Below are 21952 nucleotides of genomic sequence, written 5' to 3' on the forward strand. Positions count from 1 at the left end.
TTAAAAAAAGTATGAGTTGATAATGTTTAACTTAAAATGATAAGTTAAATATTTTGACTTATCAAAATAAGTGGTTTTTAACTTAATTAACTAATTTAAGTGGTGAAAAAGCAACCGTTATCAAACGCATTTAAATTAAATAAGTGCTTAACATTTTAATTTAGCAATTAAGTGCTTTATCAAACAAGGTTTTACTTTGTGTTTTTCACCATTGGATGTAAAGCTTACTCTGATAAAAACAAAGTAAGCATAGCCTAACCCGTGACAAGAGGTAAAAATGGATAAATTTAAGGGTGTATTTATATATTAAGCAGATTTATCTAATACACTAAACAAACCGAAATCGCAATCATAAATCATAAATTGCTCTTCTCTTCAGTTTTTTGTCCAGCGAGGATTGCGGGTGGTCCGTTTCCTGTCTCTCCCTTCGTCCAGTTTACACGGTAATCTTCTTTTTCCACTCTAAATCGAAACTCTCTGGAATTTTCGGATTCGATCTTTACACGCTCACCAACTATCCTTTTTTTTTTGTTGAAACGATCACCAACTATCTTTCTGTTGTTAGTTCTGATCTGTAACCTAATCTCCAGTTTTATTTTTCTGTATTTTTCTTACGTCTTCTGCTTTTAGATATTTGAAGTTGATTTTGTCAAGTACTGTTTACTTGAGTTTATGGATTTGAATTCTGTTTGGTTGGTGACAAAACGTGGGAGAAGAGTGAGGGAATTTCCTTTTATTTGGTAGTTTGTACTTTTTAAGTGCCCCGTCGTCGGAGAATTTGGATTTGATGTGTTTGTTCTATATGTTTTGCTTCTTGATTCTCTCAGTCTGGAAAATGCTGAAGTGAATTGAAATGATCGAGGATGATCTCACTGGAAATAGAAATTAGGGATTTTGGTTCTATTCTTGTTTGAAGTTCCCTTGAGTTTTTCTTCCTCTTCTTTTACTGATTTTTGGATTTCGTAGTTTGAGTTGTCAGTTAAATGATATAGGAGAAATTTATTATGTTTTGTATCTTTGATTGCATTGTGCTGATAATGAAAAAGTTTGAAAGTTAAAGTTCATTATAATATCAGTTCCATCAGTTTAAAGTGAAGCGTTATTTGGGAATTTTATGTTAAAAATGGTAAAATTGAGTGATTTTTATATTATATAGTTTGAAATTTACTATATTAATTGGAGTAAAATTCAGTAGTCATTGGTGTAATTTACCTAAGATTCATATAATCTCGTTAGAAAACAAAGTACCACCGTAACCATTTGAATAGACAAAAGAAAGGGTTAAGGGGGGCAAAAATACCCTTAAGGTTTTTGGATCAGGAGTAATTTTACCACTAACGTTTAAAATGGTCCAATTTTACCTCTAACATTTGTAGCCAAGAGCAATTTTACACCTAACGTTGATAATTTGGGTCAATTTCAGACGCTATTATAAAACATATATATTTTTGTTCTTTATTTTGGACTAATTTCATATTAATTCGTTCTAAAAAAATGATTTCATGTTTTTTTTTAATTTAATAATAGAATTGAAGATTAATATTTATAAATTCGGTGAATTTTTTTATTTTTTTTATCTAATTCGTACAAAAGACAGTTTTTTTTTTCACATTCCAACATACATTTGTGATTTATTAATGTTAAAATGATGTACATGTGAAGTGTAGTTGGAAAGATTCATTACCGAGCAAACAGTTTGATGAATTATTTCTGAAATTGGCCCAAATTATCAACGTTAGGAGTAAAATTGCTAAAAACGTTAGAAGTAAAATTGTACCATTTTAGAAGTTAGGGGTAAAATTACTCCTAACCCAAAACATTAGTTGCATTTTTGCACAAATGGTTACAGTAATGCAGATAAATGGTTAACCAATCCACAATTCTCCTCCGGCAATGGCAATGTCATTCTGCCTAAGAAAAACGTTCTATTTCCTTTTCTTTTTCTACTGCACCCTACAACAGCCTTTCACTATAAGAATGGTATCATAATGTAGTAACCTTATAAGTTATACCAGCTGAGTTCATAAGTTTTTATTTTCTCCCAATTTTATGGATTTCTCTACCAAATTGTATACAGTCTATGATTAAGTGTCCTTCGCACAGGTTAGGATTGCTTGGATAGAGGTTTTTGAAGTTTAAATAATGGAAAGTTAACCGATACTGGTAAGATTATTTAGAGGGTGTTTGTTTCAGCTTTTTAGAGAACTGTTTAGCGTTTCATTCCAAACGTAAAAAATATAACGTTTGGTTAGAATTATATAATCGTAGTGTTTAACATTTTCTCTGGAAACTGCAGCGTTCTGGAGCATTTCACGGAACATAAACAACTGTTTGTAGTTATTTGTTATTGACAAAATTATCTTTCTTATTTCCACAAAATATGTTTGTTCTTTAACATTATTTATATTTCTACAACATAATTACAGGAGGAACAAGATTTTGTTGCGTTCAATAATTTTTTTATTTTTTATATAGATTAATTTTATTGATTTATGTAACACATTTTCTATTTTATAATAGGATAAGGTGCAAAAATACCTCTAACATTTATAGCTATGAGCAATTTAACACTTAACATCTAAAATTGTGCAATTATGCTCCTAATTTTGGCAGCCAAAAGCAATTTTACTCTTAACATTGACAAGTTGGGTCAATTTGAAAAATAATTTATCAAATTGTTTTCTTGTGTCATGTATATTGTCATCTACACTTCACTTCATATGCGCACTATTTTATCATTGTTAGTAACAGATCACAAACATATGATTAGCCGTGAATTTTTTTTAGAAAATAAAAAAGTATATTGTCTTTTGTACGAGTTGGAAAAAAAAATTCAAATATTTCACCTAATTTATAAATATTAATTTATAATTTTATTATTAGATCACAAAAAAAAATAAGAAATCTCTTTTTTAGAATAACTGATATATATATGTAACTGGTGTAGAATAAGAAATAAAATATCTATGTTTAACTGGTGTAGTAGAATAAAATATCCATGTTTAACTGATAGGTTCCAAAAAAAATATGAAATCTTTTTTTAGAACAACTGATATGTGTAACTGGTGTAGAATAAGAAATAAAATATCTATATTTTCTAATAATATATGAAATCAACCCAACTTGCCAATATTAGAGGTAAAATTGCTTTTAGCTACCAGCGTTATGGGTAAAATTGTACAATTTTAGACATTAAGAGTAAAATTATTCCTAGTTGTAAATGTTGCGGGTTCTTTTTCACATTTTTCCTTTTATAATTTCATTGTTTATTAATTTAAAACATGTCCATTTTAAACATTTTAAATCCGAACAGCAATAGTTCAATATAATTTTATCAAACACTAGTAATTAAACAACTAATAATAAACAACTAACAGCAACAACTTAATTACTGCAAACAGATAATAGCAACCGCAATAGTTATTAGCTAACAGATAGACCAAACATGCCATTGGATTATTATAGTATTATACTAGTGCTTTTTACAAAGTTATCAAACCCGGTTCAATCGGGTTGAACCGGATCCAGCCGATTCGGAGGTGGCTATTTTATTACACCTTTATGAAACCGCTAAAAAACCGGTGACCCGGCCGGTTGAACCAGCTGTCCAGAAACCAGATCATAGTTTTTACAGTCCAAACCGTTCAACTGAACTGTGATTCTTTTAAAGAAAATAAAATTTAACTTTCAAATTAACATTAACTAATCCAATTATAAAAAAAATTAACTTGAATTTCATTTGAAAAAATTAATTTTCAAATTAATATTAAACTTTGTACTGGAAAATTTTGTTAATAGTTTGCTTTTCATGGTTTCATTTGCTTATTAATAACCATTAAATTAAATCATGCTTGATGGATATGTAGGTAAAGAAATAGTAATAATATATGTACTAAAATAAATTATATTATTTAGTTTTATAATTTGGTTATATAACTTATTAATACTCATTATGTTTGAAGGTTAAATAAAACTAAAATTATTATTTTTCTAAAAGTTATTTGAATCTCGGTTCAACTTGGGTTCAATTCTGATCAAACCTTAAACACTTCACATTTTTAACTTTTTCGGTTCTTCCATCGGTGATGGATGATGTGTTACAGAGTAGCACAATGTCCTACTCCTTCCCAACCAGAGATCCACTGGAACAAATTATAGCTGAGGGTAGAATTCTCGTGGGGCCTACTGACCAGTATGTCCGCCCAGAAATCATCACTATCAACCTGGACCAACTCCATACCAACATCGGAGATCACATGAAGCTCGTCTTCCAGGATAATTTTTTGGTTCGCGGTTTCTACAACCTTAGATCGAATATCAATGACATTCATGCTGATGTTAACTCTCTCTGTGACTATCTCATTGGTGTCACATACAACCGCCTCCGCTCTACTCTTGAAATGACGTATCCAACTGAACTCGTGAACAGGAGGATGCACAATCGATGTCCCGTTTCTGACGACCTTGAGTTCCCGGCCTTCATTTCTGAAACCCTCAGTTCAATCGGGCCATGCCGTATCATGGATGGAGCAATTGAGAAGCTGGTTGTTTTTGCACCAGCTGCTAACACAGCGACCAACTACGGTCGTGCTGTCCCGGTCACGTTCAATTACCATCGTTACTCAAGATTCATCACTATGCTGAAAAACTTGACTTATGAAGTCGCCCCTCTCCACTTCATCACCGGTGTTCTAGGTTCCTTCTTTCCGCTTACTGAATTTAGACCAGTTAGTGCTGCTTTTTTCAGTCTCCATGGGACCGTTCACTCATCTCACTACGAGCAAGAAGATATTGTTAGAATAGCTCTTTGCTGCTCTAGAGATGGCGTAAGCCCATTTGAGAAGACAGGCATGACTATAGGTTATGTTGATGATGAGACCGTCCTCAATGCCCTTGATGCTGTCGCTGCACCAGAGAATATTCCTGAAGGTCAGACCGCGAACTCCGCCGGACGACTAATTGGTATGGGTTTTAGAGTTAACTACTATGGAATCCAGCCTGCTGTCACAGCCAGTGATAGTGTAGAAGCCAAAAAGAGAGGCATTGCATTTCATTACCAGCAATGTTGTTTAGCCCGTCCTGTTTCTTCAAATGAGCTATTTAGGTGCATTGCATTTCGATTCACTAGATCCCAAAGATAGGTTTAATTTCTGAAGTTCTGATCAAGTACTTGGTATTTTGTTTTGCCATTGTTGCAATGGTTTTTATGTTCTCAGCATTCATTATTCTATGTTTAGATTTGGAAGACTAAGGAACTCATTTTCCACCCTGAGGACAAACATTTTACAAATTTAGGATGTTTTGTCTAGTACAATTTCTTTGGTTCATGGAATACATATTCGGTATTCCACATTTTGATAGAATACGACTCTCCTGTTCTTTTTATTTTTATAATTACCTTCCTATTAAATTTCCCAAATCCCGTTCACTAGAACAAATTCTTAATTCATTTTCTCAAAATGGAAAAAATGTGAAAACAGGAAAATTTGGAAAAGCATAGAAAACATTTGTGAAAAATAGAAAAAACAGAGAACAAAAAACGTGGGAATGATATAAATACAAAAAACGTAAAAAATGAAAAAAACGTGAAAAACTTGAAAAGGGTAAAGATGTGGAAAATATAAAATCGTGAAAACATGAAAAAGGTGAGAACGATACAAATGAGGAAAAGCATAAAAAGCTGTGAAAACGTAAAAATGCAAAAATATATATATATATATATATAGAAATGGAAAAAACGTGAAAACAAGAATGTGAAAGTGAAAAAAAAAAATCAATATGTCACATCATTGAAGTCAACATATCACATCATCAAAGACTAATACCATTACGGGAAGTTTGTTAGAGTGGGTATATCAGGTAGGATAGAGACACTACAAAAAAAATAGTTCTTTACCGACAGATTTTTCTTACTGTAGCGACGGTTTTAACCGTCAAAGCGTTGGTAAAGTGTTGTCAATGCCACTGTTGCTACTTTTAGTGACGGTTTTACTAGGACGTCGGGGTAAGATTTTTAATAGGGACGCTCCTCTAATGGCGGTTTAAACCGCCCCTAGAATCGATTTTCATTAAAAAAGATAGGATTTACCGACAGAAAATTGGTCGGCAATCTGCACTAAAAAGTAATGACAAAATTTAAATTTTACCGACGAAACTTTTTGTCGCTAAATCTCTGTTAAGTAATGCCGTATAATAATTGCTTTTTTTTTTATTATCCTCAACGCGATAGCAAACGGTTATAACTACATACATTCAAATAAAATTTCAGTACAATATCCACACCATTATTGTCAATATTGAAATTAAAACTAAAAATAACGAAATTTGAAATCAACATAACTAAAATAACTAAAATGACTAAAGTTTAAATATGTTAAAAAATGTGTAAAACAACAGATCTCCCACAGGACACTTGAGGAGATGATGCGGAAGACATGTCTTCTTCCACTTCTTCTACTGGTAGACTTTATGATAATAAGGGAAGAAATTTATACATAACAGCTCCATTTTGCCCCCGTAGTATAAATACTATAGTAAAAATTCCATCAACTCTTAAGGGTTGACATAATTCAGGATCAAACTTCAAGAGTCAATAAGGCCTATATCAAACTAAAGGAAATTAAGGCTAAGGTATAGCAGCGGAAATATAAAAATTTTAGCCTACTTCCTTTTAACCATAGGATTCGTTAATCGTTATTTCATATAAAGAGGGATAAGAAGAAATACATTTCGATGATCAATCTACCGTTGCAAACGAAGTGCCCACAACTTCAAAGGAGATGTAAACTGTTTACCAATCTGCCCCTATCCGAAACAGACCTTCCAGACCTCCGAACGACAATCCCTTCGGTGGAAACGTGGAAGAATATGTCTAGAAGCTACTGTCCAAAAATTACGACGATCAGACGGTTCAATCTTCGGGAATCCTCGAAATAGTGAACTGACCTGATGTAGACGAAGAAAAACGAATTTCTCCCTTTTGATTGTTTTTCCTTCTTTCGTGAACACGGTGAGATTAAGTTAGAATCAACCCTTATGAGATGCAACCAAAATAGATTGCCTCTAACAAACCAACACAAGATCAAAGAGAAAGAGGGATGAATAAGATTAATCAATCGATGGAATGCCGTATGAATTCTTGTTCACGAACTTGGGAATATAATTCTTTTCTAAATCACTTATAGGGGAGGGGTAGGCTTAGCTTGGTCGAAATTCTCATAGGGAGGGGTATATATAGTCGCTTGTATCTAAACCCTAGTTAGATAGGAATAGGTTACTTAATAGGAATTCCATTCGGAATAGGATTCCTAACTATTATCTTATAATATATCAAATACTTTAAGGATAATAATAAATAACCTAATTGGATAATAATAAGAGTATATTAATCTAATTAAAACTCCTAACTTAATTATCTCTTAATTAATTTAATTCACAAACCTAATCAAATTAGAATTAATGGAAATAAAATAATTCCTTATTTACTATATATAAATTTCGGCCCCCTCTATATAAATGGGCCTTACTGGACTCAATTAGGCTTCCATCTATTAATCATATCCATCTCTCTTTTGGTTCCAAGTCTTATGTGTGATCCATTAGGTTCTTACTACTTCTGGCCGTATGCAACTATTAAATTAATTTCTTCAAGAATTATATTTAATCCTTGCATAACGGAATGATGTACTGAGTATGTTATAGGCAAGTCTGTAATCATTCCTCGAGAGTCCGTTAAGAAGACAGGTTGATTCTGTCGTTAACCCTTCCGAATTAGTTACGGTATAATACGATCCTTTATCAACTACATCCTTGAACTGAATCTTATGACTATGGGTAATGTCAAGTCACATATAGCGAGACGTTCGTTTTACTTGTTATTGGCCGAGTCAACTCAAAAAGATAGGTTAAGTGAAATCCGAATTTCTACTCTTAAGCTATCACCTTGCAAGGGTTTAGAGTCGAGTCTTCCACAAACGATCCTTGGATGTATCTCCCATTAATCGGGAGTGATAAATGCTCAATCCAATATATAACTACCCTGAAATTACTTCCTGTGACACCCAACCTTTGCAGTTCACATCCCAGAGTCATCTCTGTTTAGGATCGTGGGACCACAGGATCAAAGTCTCACATTCAGTAATTCAGGATGACCAATTAACATTCCTTTGAGTCTGAGGATTAATTATACCTATTAATACCAATGAGATGAACAGTTGACAAGGATGAATCTACCCATCCTGTTATCTCAAATCGGATCCCCAATCCTAATGAACAACATTTCACCGGATCTATGTAACTGTCCAGATATCTATATATGTGAAGCTTGTGAGATCAGCTTTCTGTCGGACAGAAGACATTGTTACATACAAGTCTCAACTGTGATATATCAATCTTAAATATATCACTTGACTTGGGGTGGTTTTAAGTTTATTAGTTTATTATAAAGTTGTGTCTCACTTCATGCTTGTATGAACACTTTATAATCACTTTAAACAAACTTACGGATTTCCTTTTATTAGAGTTTATTTAGTGCTTAAAAGGGATTGCCTTTATATAGTTATAAAACATATATCTCATTAAAACAAATGATATAAAGAACAATTCATTTACAATAAGTTTATATCCTGCAACAATTGACTATAGGACACAAAACCCCAACACAAACTTCAAACTAACCCTTTGCCTGACCAGTTATGTTCTTACAAGTTCACCTAATTTAACTTGTGGATAAGCAATAGAAACTTTCAACAAGAATACCTTTTCATAGGCACACAAAACAGATCAAGAGAACTCGGCATATGATGTAAATATTAATACAACTCAAGTTTTAATGTTGTTAAATAAAAACTAACCCTTTGTTTGACCCAACTGTGCTTTTTACCAGCAATGCGAGGACAACGAAGTACTTGAACTGATGCGTTTGAAAAAGAATGCCGGTTTCCTCATCGTGGATTGCCATAATTCCATCCTGCAGTAATTAATTTTGGAACTTTTAGATCAAACTGTGACTTCCAATTAAATTCGAATGCAACATAATAGGAAAAGAGTAAAGGACAAAATGACAACCACGAAAAGTCGCAGTTGTTGAAATATTAGCTAAAGCTGCAGCATACAATGGAATTATAATAGCTCAAAACCAATTCCGAGTAACAACGTCATATACATTGAGAATAAATTACAAGAACACAATTAAAGGGGATCCAAATTCAAATGAGCAAATAGAATCGATAATGTTAACTCAATTCGTAAGATTAACAGATATAGAACATAAACCCAAAGAAAGGGTAATTAGTCAAGGCTATGAAGTAGGGAAATTAATCTATCTTAATTTTTCAGAATGTATGACTAACTTTACCTTATACGTCCAACAGTAGTCATGTATACATGGAATTGCCTTGCTAGCTGAACAACCGGTTCCGCAGTTAACCCCGAGAAGCAGAACATTCCAACCTGAACCATTACAGTTACAGTCACGGATCCTCATTCTTTTTACTCAAAAGCATAATGAATTGAATGTCAACCTGTTCAGTTATGTGATCCCAATTGAGAGAAGAACCGGACTGACATAGGATTTCCTGCAGATATGCCATGCCCTTTTATTATAAATAAATATCAAATTATTCCATGCATTTCATTAAGAAGAAACAGAAGAAAATAAAATTACCTTAACCTCTTTGATCCATAGTTCTTTTATGGTTGGATCAGTGAGGATAGTCGAAACAAGCAATATGCCGTGAAGAGGAGGACTATTATTCATTGCCCTGGCAATTCTCTGTATTTGGCTTGTTATTGCAATTGATTGCTCCATATCATCACATACCTCTGTTTGCATATCAAAGCTGAAATTCAGAATGATTTGCAACTAGTGAAGCTGATGAAAACAATTGAGAGCAATTTGCATACCTCTGTTGGCTTTTTTTTCACACATATATACCTAATCCGAACTCTTTCGGTGCTGTTTCAACCATCAAAGGCACCCTATTCAGCAAGTAAACATCAGCATACAGTAGAAACAGAATGTATACTCGATTAACAAAAACAACCTTAATGAGGCAAAAACTCACTCAATGCCAACAAATGAATTACATGTATTAACATCTCATGTATCTTTTCCCAGGAAATTTAGGAAAGGAAAGGAGGAAAAATGTCCTTTGCCATGGAACATAGTGTAAAAAAGGAAAATAGCAGTCTATATTCAACATAAGATTCCAGAGAACACTAATTACAGCTGAAGCTTAACCCATGAGTTTACATACAGATCAGACACTAATACCTATTAATTGCTTCAAGAAAACGTGAAATGTTTGTGCTGTCTCTCATCAAGCAGCTGAAGAAATACAAGGTCACAGGGTCAAACTAGTGTTACCTTTCTATGATCCATAATGTTTACAATCAAAAAGAAAACAAAAATTGGAGTGAAACAACCAAAATATATGTAAAAACTAGCATTAACAATCAAAAAGAAAAAAGCACTACAACAAATGGGTGAGAAGTTCAATAAGGAATCCAATATCAAAATAAGATCACCTCATACACAGTTCATGCTTCTATTTGCATTGCAGGCATCTCTTTCGTGGATATCCATATGAAGTTCAGACGGAGCATGGGCTTTGCCATGTAGATATATCAGTAATTAGATCTCGTAATTGATCAAGAAGCAGCTTGAGACAAGCGTTCTTGCTAACGAGTAAGAACAAATTCAAAGGAAAGAATGCAGAAGAAAAGGAAAAACTAAAAGCACAAATCAAGAAAAATGATCAAATATAAAATACAGCAACATCAAGAGCCCAAGATATCTTATAATATATACATTTCCAAATTCTAATAACAGCTTTAAATTTGTTCCAATAGGATGTTACATATTAGCTATACTTTGGTGATCCCTCTCATGTTTTGTAGCCCCAAACTTTACTTAAGCTAACTCCCATCTTTTAGAACTTATGCCATTAGAGGAATACCATAAACTCAAACATGAAGTGTATAAATCACAGCTGATGTCATAGTTAATTGAGGACTACCTTTCTCGAATTGGCGGCTTGCTCTTCTAATTTTTCAATATCAGCTTGATCTACCGGAGATGAACTGGTAGAAGTTGTTTCAAATGCTTTTGGCTGCTTAAGGATAAAGCATATATAAGCCATTTTTCTAGCAATGCAATACGCAAGATTTCACCATTTATACAGAATACCACAAGACTAAAACCACTCAAATTGATCATATAATAAAAGCCTGAAGTGAGCAAAAGTTTTGAGCTTTACCATAAGTAGACGGATTAGATATAGGGGTTCACAGTCAGTGACAGGAACCAGAAGAGCCTTGATAATGGTTCTTCTCCTTACAGTCAGTGCCAAAAATGAAACCACCAACAGTTATTGACACATCAATTCCCCAGAGATGGATCCATGATTCACTAAGAGGGGTTGCTTATCGTGATTCCATACAATAACCTATAAATAAAATCCCAAGACTTAAACACTAGTCCAAATGAAGTAAAATGTTTTCCTTGACAGTATATCAGAAAAAGAAATTATTCCTTAAGCTTAACCTCCAAATGGCTCAACAAAAACAAGAAGTTCTAAATTTTATGCTAACCTTCAGAGAATGGCAAGGTACATTTCAGCAGCTACATTTCTATCAACTCTGTTAATTAAAAAAAATTAATATAGAGAAAATTGAGGGTCAGTACAAACCTTGGGTAATAGAGTATCAACCTTGCCCCAGTCATCTCAGCAGCTACATTTCTACCAACTCTGTTAATTAAAAAGAATACAAGGAATTCTCAACCATTTCAGTATCTTGCTTCACTGCAATAAATAGGCAAAGTAAAGAGAGAGTACTCACTTTCCAAGAACCGCCATGTAACCACCGGTCATATACTTGGAGCAATGGTCTCTAGTGCCTTCAACCACAGCTTCAGCAAAGGAGTTTCGGACAACAAACTGGAGATTGAATATGAGAACATTTACTATGAGGCATATTAAGAGAGAAAGAAAAAGGATTTTGAAGGAAAAATAACGAAGCCTGAATACTGAAACTCGATCTAGGTTTGGTGAAACTGGATCTAGGTTTTGTGAAACCGTTTTACTCTACAAGGAAAATAGTTAAAAAGAAGAAAACCATTGAGATGAAGAAGAGGAAGATGAGATCGATGATTCATACCTATTGCAGAAGAATGACGAATCGAATGGATGGTGAAAGGAATGAAGCGATTTGAACGATGAACAGAGATCAATGAACAGTGATCGATTTGTACGATCGATAAAAAAAATGAAGCGATTGATTGCATGTGCTGTCTTTGGGACAAACGATGGGCCTCCCAATACTAATATTTGGGCTTTTTGAGTTAAGCCCAGGGACGGTTTATCCAAGTGTTGGTATAAAAGTGTTGCTAATGACTTATTTTTTTGTAGTGAGATAAAGAAAAACGAGATAACGTATCTCATGTTTGTTTGGAAAATAGTAGGATGAGACAGATGAGGGATAAACCTTTTATCCTACTAAAATTATAGTCATAGGGGAGATGACAAGACATGTGGATAACTTATTTAGATGGAAAATGTTAATTTCTCCCTCAAAATAAAATTACCCCAATAATATTATCAATATATAAAATAAGAGAAAATATAAGGTTGCAAATAGAACGATGGTGGGAATAGGAACTACATCCCTCATTCCCGTCTAGATGGGGAACCACATACCACCTCCACCCATATATTTCAATAAGCTTACTCACGAGATGTTCATGAACATTATAATCAAATTTGTTAATGAGTTTGTTCACAAACCTATAACCGAGTATGACGAGCTTTTGATTTTCTTCATGCTCAAACTCATCTCGTTTATTAATTGAACCTTAAAATCATGTCCAAACTCGCCTCCTTTATAAATTAAACCGAATATGATCGAGCTTTTACCATACCGAACGATGATTTGCTTATAAGCAATGTGACTCAATTACAACACTAGTTACACACAAAACTCGTACCTCTAAATCAACCCCGCACCATCATTAACCAACGTCATTACTCTATCTCACCGAAGTCTCTCTATGCACCTTTCTCTCTCCTCGCCTCGCTCTCTACTCAAATCTAGGATGCACACTCAAAAATCGAAAAAACCGTAAAACCAAATCGAAACCAGATAAAAAAAAGGTTAATTGAAATTAATTGACTAGTGTCTGATTTTTTTATTTTAAAATTACCGATTTTCGTATTTCAAAAACTGTGATTAACCGAAACCGACCAAATATGAATTAAATATTATAAAAATAAATTTATATTATTAAATATACTTATAAAAATATCAGTTATTTATCTATATCTAATAATATATTAATATATACTTATTACTTATTATCTTTTTCTAATAAAAAACAATTCATCCACCGATTAATTAGTCAATTATTATGTTATTATTTACATAGATTTACAGTACATGTCTTTTGAGGGTGATGCCGTGGATGGGATTCTCGAAAACTGCAGGGATTTGGATCTAAGAGGCTGGGGAAAACAGAAATTTTGGGTGCAGGGTGGAGGCAGGGGAAGTTTTTCTCCTGAAGACTAAATTTGGACGGAAGTGTGTGTTACTACCCTTAACCGTGAAGATCCCTACTCCGCCTCTGAAAATTGCCCGTAGAGGTCCCCAAAAAATCACCGTGAGCTATTATTATTATTATTATCAAAAAAGAAGAAGTGTCTCTCTGCTTGCTAGGGTTTTATGGTGAAAAGGGTGATGGATAGATCTAGGGACAAGGAAAGGGGTGAGGCGGCCGGTGGTGATGGTGAGGTGGTGGCTAGGGCGGCTGGTGATGAGGGGACGGGAGATAGGGGGTTAGGTGATGTGGGTGGAGGTGGATCGTGGGAAATAGGGAAGGTGGATGTCTCGATGGTGGGAGATCGGCACGCGGCTGGGGAGTTGGGGGTTGGGCGGCCGAGTGGGGTTAGCGGTGGGGATCTGCGGTCTGCGGCTGCGGGTGAGGTGGTGGATGGCGTGCAGCAGGAGATGGGGGAGAAGGGGGTCGAGTTTGTTGGTTTGGGGCAGGGATTAGAAGGACGCGGGTCGGCGAGTATGGCGAGTAAGATGGTGGTTTTGGGGGCGAATGAAAGAAGGGTGGTAGGGGTAGAGGCAGGGAAGGAGGTTTTGGTGAGGGAGGGGCCGTCCTCGTCCATGGTTGGATTTGGTAGAGCGGAATTTGGGGATTTGGCTAGGGTTGGGGGTGTTGATGGTCAGGTTCTGGGGAACACGGGATCCTCTAAGAGTCAAATTGGTGAGAATGATTCAATTACTCCAATTGGAGATTTAGAAAATAAATTCAAATCTAACATTGGTTTAGGAAGAATCTCATGGAAAGATACAGTGATGAGAGTGAGAGAGGAGGAGCCGTGTATGGAGGAAATTTTCATGGAGGGAGATTCGGAAGATGTTTATTCTGAATCTGACGAAGAGGATGATAATCATGATGATCCGCTTTGTCCTGTGATCCGACTTTCCACGGCCGAGAAGCATACTTTTAGGAATAAATGGAAACTCTCTTTAATTATTACAGTACTTGGTAAAAGAATTAGTTTTAATTATTTTGCCCAAAGGATCCAGTCTCAGTGGGCAAAAAAAAAGGAAAATCAGTATTACTGATTTGGAGAATGACTACTATGTAATTAAATTTACTAGGGCTGAAGACTTCAATGCTGTGATTAATGGGGGTCCGTATATTATTTCTAATCAAGTTCTGGCCTTAACGCCATGGGTTCCAAATTTTAATCCTCATGATTGCTCGGTGAATAGAATTTTGACATGGGTTAGATTCCCAGGGCTACCAATTAAGTATTATAATGAAATTTTTCTTAATAAAATAGGAGGGTTGGTTGGCAAGGTCCACCATGTGGATAAAACTACCATTGGTGCTATTAGAGGTAAGTTTGCAAGAGTATGTATTGATATTGACCTTGCTAAACCCCTTTTGTCAAAATTTAGTGTTCATAATAAAGTTTACTTTATAGAGTACAAAGGTCTTCATAATATTTGCTTTGAATGTGGCATGTATGGCCATACTTATGAGGGGTGCCCGAAGAGGGAGAAGGATCTGAGAGAGGTTGGTGAGGTGGTTGAAGGTAAAGTTGAAGGTATCCAAAAAGATGAGGGGAATTTTGGCCCCTGGATGGTGGCGAAGAGGTCTGCCAGACGTAGGACTCGCACATCAGTTGCTCAGAATCGTCCTTCGGATATTAATATCCAAACTTCTCTAAATCAGTCAAATTCTGCTCCTACTGATAAAGAGAAGTCTAGCCCAATTATTGATAAAGGTTATGGAGCTGCTTCGGTCTTCACCTCAGGGTCTAGATTTGGGGCTCTGTATTGTATGGAAGCTCAAGATTCTGACCAGACAGACAAGCGAGTTGAGCAAAATATGCCAGGTGTAGATTCTGCTGAGTCTTCTAAGAAGGTGGTAGAGACTATTAATCCTCTATTTCTTTCCAAATGTGAAGGTCAGAATGGATCAAAATCTCATGTGTCGAATGTGATAGACAAACAGAAGGAGGTCAGTATCCCTAAATCTTGTGTTGAATCTTATGTTGGAAAGACTGTGGGTGTTAATAAACTTAGTATGAAAAAGCCTAAAGGCAAGCATAAAAGTACACTGAATTCTATGAATTCTTATGAGTCTTGTGGATAAGAGGGGGCCTAATGGTACCTCAGGAAGGCTCTTAGGAGCCCCTAATAAATACCTTATTTAAGGTTTGGGTGGGGTCAGTATTCTTCCTTTCTATGGATTTTTTGATTTGGAATGTTAGAGGAGCGGCTAGTAAGGCTACCCGTATCCATGTTAAAGATTTAATTGAACAGTTTAATCCTTCTTGTTTTGTTTTAATGGAAACTAAAACTAGTGGAGTTAAAGCAGATGAGGTGGTTAAAAAGTTTAGAAACTGGAATTGTGCTAGATCGGAAGCTACTGGCCGTCCTGGTGGGATTTGGCTCTTCTGGAAGCCAGATCGGGTTTATTTTGATATGATTAGTATGGATAAACAATTTATTCATTGTAAAGTAATCTTTCCTGGTAATAGTCCTTTCTTTATTACATTTGTTTATGTTAATCCTGTTATGGCTAATAAAAAACGGCTTTGGGAGGTTCTGTATTCTATTAGTACAAGTATGACAGAGTCTTGGTTTGTGGCTGGAGACTTTAATGATATTGCTATTATGAGTGATCAGAGAGGGGGTGCTAATCACTATGTTAATCATTGTCTGAATCATAAGCAAAGTATGGATCTTTGTGGGCTTTCTGATTTAGGGGTTGCAGGTCATAAATTCACTTGGAAGCGGAATAGTACTTTTGTTCGTCTTGATAAAGTTTATGCTAATGTTGCTGCTCAAGTTAGGTTTCCTGAGCTGTCTGTTTTAAATCTTCCCTTCAGACACTCAGATCATTGTCCTATCCTTTTTAGGCTTATGAGAGCCAATCAGTTTAGAGGTAGTAGACCGTTTAGGTATCAGGTGGCTTGGGAATCTCATCCGGAGTTTAAAGATTTTGTTAAAGATAATTGGATACCTCATTCTAATGTCTTACAAGCTTCTGAAGGTTTTAGAAAGAATGTTCTGGGGTGGAATAAGAAAGTCTTTGGGCATATTATTAGAAGAAAAGAACAGTTTATTGAAGAGAATGGAGGGTATTCATAAGAGATTGGAGATTAGATTTGATCATAGTTTGGATGGTCTTCTCAGATCTCTTCACAAGGAGTTTGAAGCTGTATTAAGGCAAGAAGAGTTACTCTGGTTTCAGAAGTCTAGAAAAGCTTGGATTAAAGATGGGGATCGTAATACCAGGTTTTTCCATCTTTCTACTATAGTCAAAAGGCAGAGAAACATGATTGATGCTATTAAAGATATTAATGGTGATTGGGTCTATGAAGATGAAGATATCCGCCATCTGGCCCTAAATTTTTAGAAAAGCTTATTCAAAGATGAGAATGTGGACCTGGTTAAAGCTCGCTCTAATACCACTTTTCCTAGGATGGAGGAGGAGAATTTTCGGAAAGCCTTCCATCCTCTTAATAAGGAAGAAATAGATCAAGCAATCTTTAGTATGGGGGCCACTAAAGCTCCTGGGATTGATGGCATTCCTGCTGATTTTTATCACAAACATTAGGATACGGTCAAAGAAGGTATTTATAAGTTTATTGAAGGTGTGTTTAGAAGTCCTGAAGATATTAGGCTTGTGAATAAAACCCTTTTAGTTCTGATTCCTAAAGTTGAGAAACCTTCTTCTTTCTTACAAATGAGACCTAATAGCCTTTGTAATGTGCTATATAAAGCTATTACCAAGGCAGTTTTGTTCCAAATAGACTCCGGTGCATTCTTCCAGATATTATTAGTCAGAACCAATGCAATTTTGTTCCTGGCAGACAAATGATGGATAATGTGGTTATTGCCCAGGAAATGGTCCATTCTATGAAAATCAAGAAGGGTAAGAGGGGCATTGTGGCTCTTAAATTGGATCTGGAGAAAGCTTATGATCGTCTCAACTAGAGCTTCTTGCTCGAGAGTCTTGTAAAAGCCGGTATTCCGGATAGTTGGAGGAGTTTAATTGAGGTATGCATTTCTTCTCCTATTTTTCAAGTTATGATCAATGGGGATATGTCGGAGGAATTCTCCTCTTCCCGGGGTATTCGTCAAGATGATCCTATGAGCCCCTTTCTTTTTGTTATTGCTATGGAAAGGTTGACTCACCTTATTCAAGAGGCAGTTGATAATGGGACCTTTCATCCGGTGTCCATCAATAGATTCTGTCCTGCTATTAGTCATTTATTCTTTGCTGATGATGTTATGTTCTTTGTGGAAGGAAATGAGGTTCAAGTTGGTGTGGTTATGAATATTATTAATAATTTATGTGCTACTTCTGGTCAAAAGCTTAATATCCAGAAGTCCAGGATGCTTTGCTCTAAGAATATGAGTGTGAGAACTTGCAAAAATTTGAGTGATATCTCTGGTATCCCTCTAACTAATTCTTTGGGTAATTATCTTGGTGTCCCCCTCCATAGCGATAGAGTCTCCAAAGCTTCTTTTAAAGAGACCCTTGATAAAACTTCTAGTAAGTGTGCCATTTGGAAAGCTAAAACTTTGTCTCTTGCTGGTCGTCTTACACTTATTCAATATGTCAATAGTGCGGTCCCTAATCACATTATGCAAGCTTGTAGATTGCCTGAGCCGGTCCTTAATAAGCTGGATAAAATTAATCGGCGTTTTCTTTGGGGGGACTCGGTAAAGAATAAGAAAATTCATCTTGTTCCTTGGAGGGAGGTTTGTAAACCTAGAGATATAAAGGGGCCTGGGTATAAGACAAGCTAAAGATAACAACAAAGTTTTATTAATGAAGCTTCTTTGGAGAATGTGGCGGCTCCCTTCTGCGATTTGGGTCCGCTTATTGTGTGGAAAGTATAGAAAAGATAAGATTTTTGGAGGTCAAAAAGAAAGAGTTGTTAATTGTTCTTTTCTCTGGAAAGGTATCAATTCTGTTTTCTCAGAGTTCTGTTCTGGGATTGGTTGGGCTGTGGGTAATGGGAAGTCCATCAGCTTCTGGAATGATAAGTGGATTGGAGAAAGTTCTTTATTAGAGGTGTGTAGCTCCCCGCCCCCTGTTAATATTCGCCACTAGAAGATTGCTGACGTGGTGGACTCTGAAGGTGATTGGATTTGGTCTAAGTTTGATTCATTTTTCAACCTGGATACTCTCCTTAGAATTAGAGGAGTGAAGATTAGTAGCAAGGAAGAGGATAGGGATAATCATTGTTGGGCGTCTACCAATGATGGTGCCTATACTTGTAAGTCTGCCTTTGAGGTTTTTAGCCACAGTGAAGAGGACCATTACTCGGATATTTGGAAGTCTTTGTGGACCCTTAAAGTCCCTTACAGAGTTAGAAGCTTCTTGTGGCTTGGGGTTAAAAATAGATTGCTTACTAATTCTGATAGAAATAGGCGTCATCTGGTGGAATCTGGTGATTGCAGCAGATGTAGAGGGCATGAAGAAACTATTTGTCATGCTCTTAGGGATTGTACTAGAAGTGAAGCTATTTGGAGGAAAATTCTTCCTAACCATATGATTGATGCTTTCTTCTCTTATTCCAATCTGGACTGGTTTGCTGATGGGGTTAGTGGGAAGTTGCTGACCAATCTGGAGCATGGTGAGATCTTATTTGCTGTTGTTTGTCACCAAATCTGGGATTGGAGAAACAAGGAGATTTTTGGTGCTGATATAGCTACTATCCATAACTTGGTTGATTTTTTTGCTAAGAAGGTTTATCATATTATTGATAGTTTTAAAGAGGATTCTTTTGCTAGTTATACCCAAAGAAAGGCTATTCACCTCCTTTGTTGGAAAAGACCTAGGGAATGTGTGGTGAAACTTAATACTGATGGCTCTTGCCTTACCAATGGTAAAATTGCAGCAGGTGGAATCTTGAGAGATGATGGGGGTGCTTGGATTTCTGGGTTTACTCATAATTTTGGCTTAGGGTCATCCTTTTCGGCTGAGCTATGGGGCATTATGTCAGGTCTTATTCTGGCTAAGAGTCTGGGGTGGAGGAGCTGATTGTTGAATCTGACAATCAGGAAGCTATCAAGATGATTTCTAGTAGTAAAACTATTTGCTTAAATAGCCGAAATTTGATCAAAGGTATCAAGAGGCTCTGCCCTTCCTTTGTTTCCATTAGTTTCTGCCATGTATTTAGAGAACAAAACCGGGCGGCGAATCGTCTGGCGGCTGTTGGTCATGAAGAGATGTGGGGAGTCACTACTTATTCTTCTCCTCCGGCTTTTCTTGCTTCGCTCCTTTTGGAGGATGCGGTGGGGGTTAGCTTTCCGAGGCTGATTCCGGGTTAAGCTTTTTTTGGTTTTTTTTGTTTGTTTTTATTTTCCTTTGCCTACCATATATATATATATATATATATATATACCTTAATTAAGAGTAAAAAATATTACCTTAATTAAATTCATAGACAGTTTTTTTTAATAGACAGTTCTTTTTTAAAAACAAATATAATTAAAATTTAAAAACCTTACATATGTTTACCCTTCAATAAAACCTTATAATAAATTTTAATACATGTGTCACACCTTTAGTAGAAACCATACAATCATTAGTAGTGTTAGATTCCGAGGATGAAAGTTAAATTGATAAGGCTAATTAAATGCCCTAAATATTAAGAAAAGGTATGAAAATAAACCTTGTGGTTTGAATCACAATTTTCAAATATAAATTATAATGGTTTAAAAGTTTGCAAACTGATATCTTATGGTTCATTCTATTAACAAAAGCAGTAAACATAGTTAATTTTGTCGTTATATTTATTTATTTGATAAATTAACCGTAATTATCTAATCATCAGAAACAAACTCAAAACAAAAATACAAACTCACCATCTCTCTTCTATCTTTCTCTCCTTCAACTCTCTCATTAGGTGTTACGTCCGTGCCTTGATAGTAATATATTATAATTATTAGGTGTGTGATTTTTATTTGGTGCTATAGGAAAAGTTTGGAGTTAATTTGATTGTGTTATGTGTAAATTAGAAGTTTAGAGTAATTTTTAAAAGACTATAAAGATGGAGGACCAAACTGAATATTCGCCAGATTTGGATATGTATCTAAACTGCGAAGAGGTAGAGATTATCATCTTCTTTTTTTTCTTTTTTTTTCTTTTTCTATTCCTTTTAAATTCATCAGTTTTTTCTGAACCGTTTCTCCACCGTTTCTTTGATTTACGGAGATTCGATCCTTCGAATCACTCGAAATTTAAAACATAGTATCTTTATACATAGTTCTAAGTCCTAACCGAAGAGTTTTTGAGTTCTGAGTGTTTTAAGGGGAAACGTCTTAGACAGAATTTAGAGGAGAATTGAACGGGTGTGTTTTTCTCAATTAGTAGCCAAGGTAAGTAACTATCAACTATATCTTGAGTTTTATGTATACATAGATATATGTATACATATATATATAATCAAAAAAATTCAGAAATTGATATTTTAGGGTTATACAGAAATTTTGTAAAATTGGAGGTTTTCACGATCTTGTTTTTATTGTGAAATTATGGTTCAAATGAAGTATTGACTATACTTCTATGTGAATTTCTGATTTTACCTGATTATGTTGATTTAAGGCTTATTTGGTTGAGTAACTTTGGAATTTTTTATTGATTGGTGGTATAAAGGATTGACATTTTAGTGAATGGAACAATTGTGAGCTTGATTATGAACAAGTGAAGTATATACATATATACATATATGTTTTTGGTTTCAATATATATATTTATTGAATAAAATGTTTGGTATCCATTAAGGTAGTCCGGTTGGGTGGTTTTGATTCTAAAGACCATATTTAGTGAGAAATATGGCTTGTGTACACAATCTGAACACCTATTGGGTATGGCAGCGAAGTGTTGGGTAAGACCATGTGGGATAGGCAATGTTAAGAGACGTCTCGTATATGTTGTGAATTGTGATTAAATTATAAGGGGGTGAACTCAAGAATGGATACAAGATTATATATTTTATGTTTTTGGTTTAGTACTTTGACTACATTATGAAATTAAGTTTTGAGTATAAGCTTTTGATTAGTTCCCTTTATAAATGTATATATGTAGCCATGTTAAGTAAAACTGGTTTTTATAGCTGATAATTTCTTATTGAGATTTTTGTCTCACGTTTTTAAATGTTTTAATATTTTTAGGTGAGAAAGTACAGGTTATAGAGAAAGTTACCGACTGATTAGGCAAGGTTTGGAAGTTGACTGCTTATTGTTAGAATTATGGTTAGAACTTTGGTATTTCAATTGTAATATAATAGAGTTGGTAAATATATGTTGAGATCATCGAATGACTAATGTAGTATGAATATGAATTATTTTAGAATATATATTGAAGAGGAAGACCAAAATAAATAAATAAATAAATATGATATTATGATAT

General features: G+C 35.0%; 2 protein-coding genes across 12 annotated transcripts in view; one reads left to right on the forward strand and one right to left on the reverse strand.

The window, feature by feature from the left end:
* The first annotated feature begins 366 nt into the window (after positions 1 to 366).
* LOC136222318 (uncharacterized) overlaps positions 367 to 21952 on the forward strand; it is a 39287-nt gene continuing 17701 nt past the window's right edge. The window contains exon 1 of the mRNA XM_066009951.1: positions 367 to 443. The gene's annotated coding sequence lies outside the window, so the exon portion shown is untranslated. The remainder of the gene's footprint in view (positions 444 to 21952) is intronic.
* Positions 8587 to 12283, reverse strand: LOC136222319 (aspartate aminotransferase, mitochondrial-like). 11 transcript variants are annotated; one of them, XM_066009958.1, is made up of 11 exons: positions 12160 to 12283; positions 11842 to 11939; positions 11593 to 11750; positions 11259 to 11447; positions 11019 to 11111; positions 10274 to 10327; positions 9904 to 9978; positions 9665 to 9822; positions 9522 to 9575; positions 9356 to 9450; positions 8587 to 8968 (listed from the first exon to the last, which is right to left on the reverse strand). In XM_066009958.1, the coding sequence occupies exons 7-11, from the start codon at positions 9926 to 9928 to the stop codon at positions 8878 to 8880; spliced, it is 423 nt and encodes a 140-aa protein (XP_065866030.1). In that variant the 5' UTR covers positions 9929 to 9978; positions 10274 to 10327; positions 11019 to 11111; positions 11259 to 11447; positions 11593 to 11750; positions 11842 to 11939; positions 12160 to 12283; the 3' UTR covers positions 8587 to 8877. The 11 variants fall into 11 exon arrangements, with proteins under 11 accessions (XP_065866030.1, XP_065866028.1, XP_065866034.1 ...); XM_066009956.1 differs by having other exon boundaries at positions 10528 to 11111; XM_066009962.1 differs by having other exon boundaries at positions 9904 to 11111; positions 11593 to 11623; positions 11691 to 11750.

The sequence above is a fragment of the Euphorbia lathyris genome, chromosome 3 (genome assembly GCF_963576675.1).
Source record: "Euphorbia lathyris chromosome 3, ddEupLath1.1, whole genome shotgun sequence".
Lineage (NCBI taxonomy): Eukaryota > Viridiplantae > Streptophyta > Magnoliopsida > Malpighiales > Euphorbiaceae > Euphorbia > Euphorbia lathyris.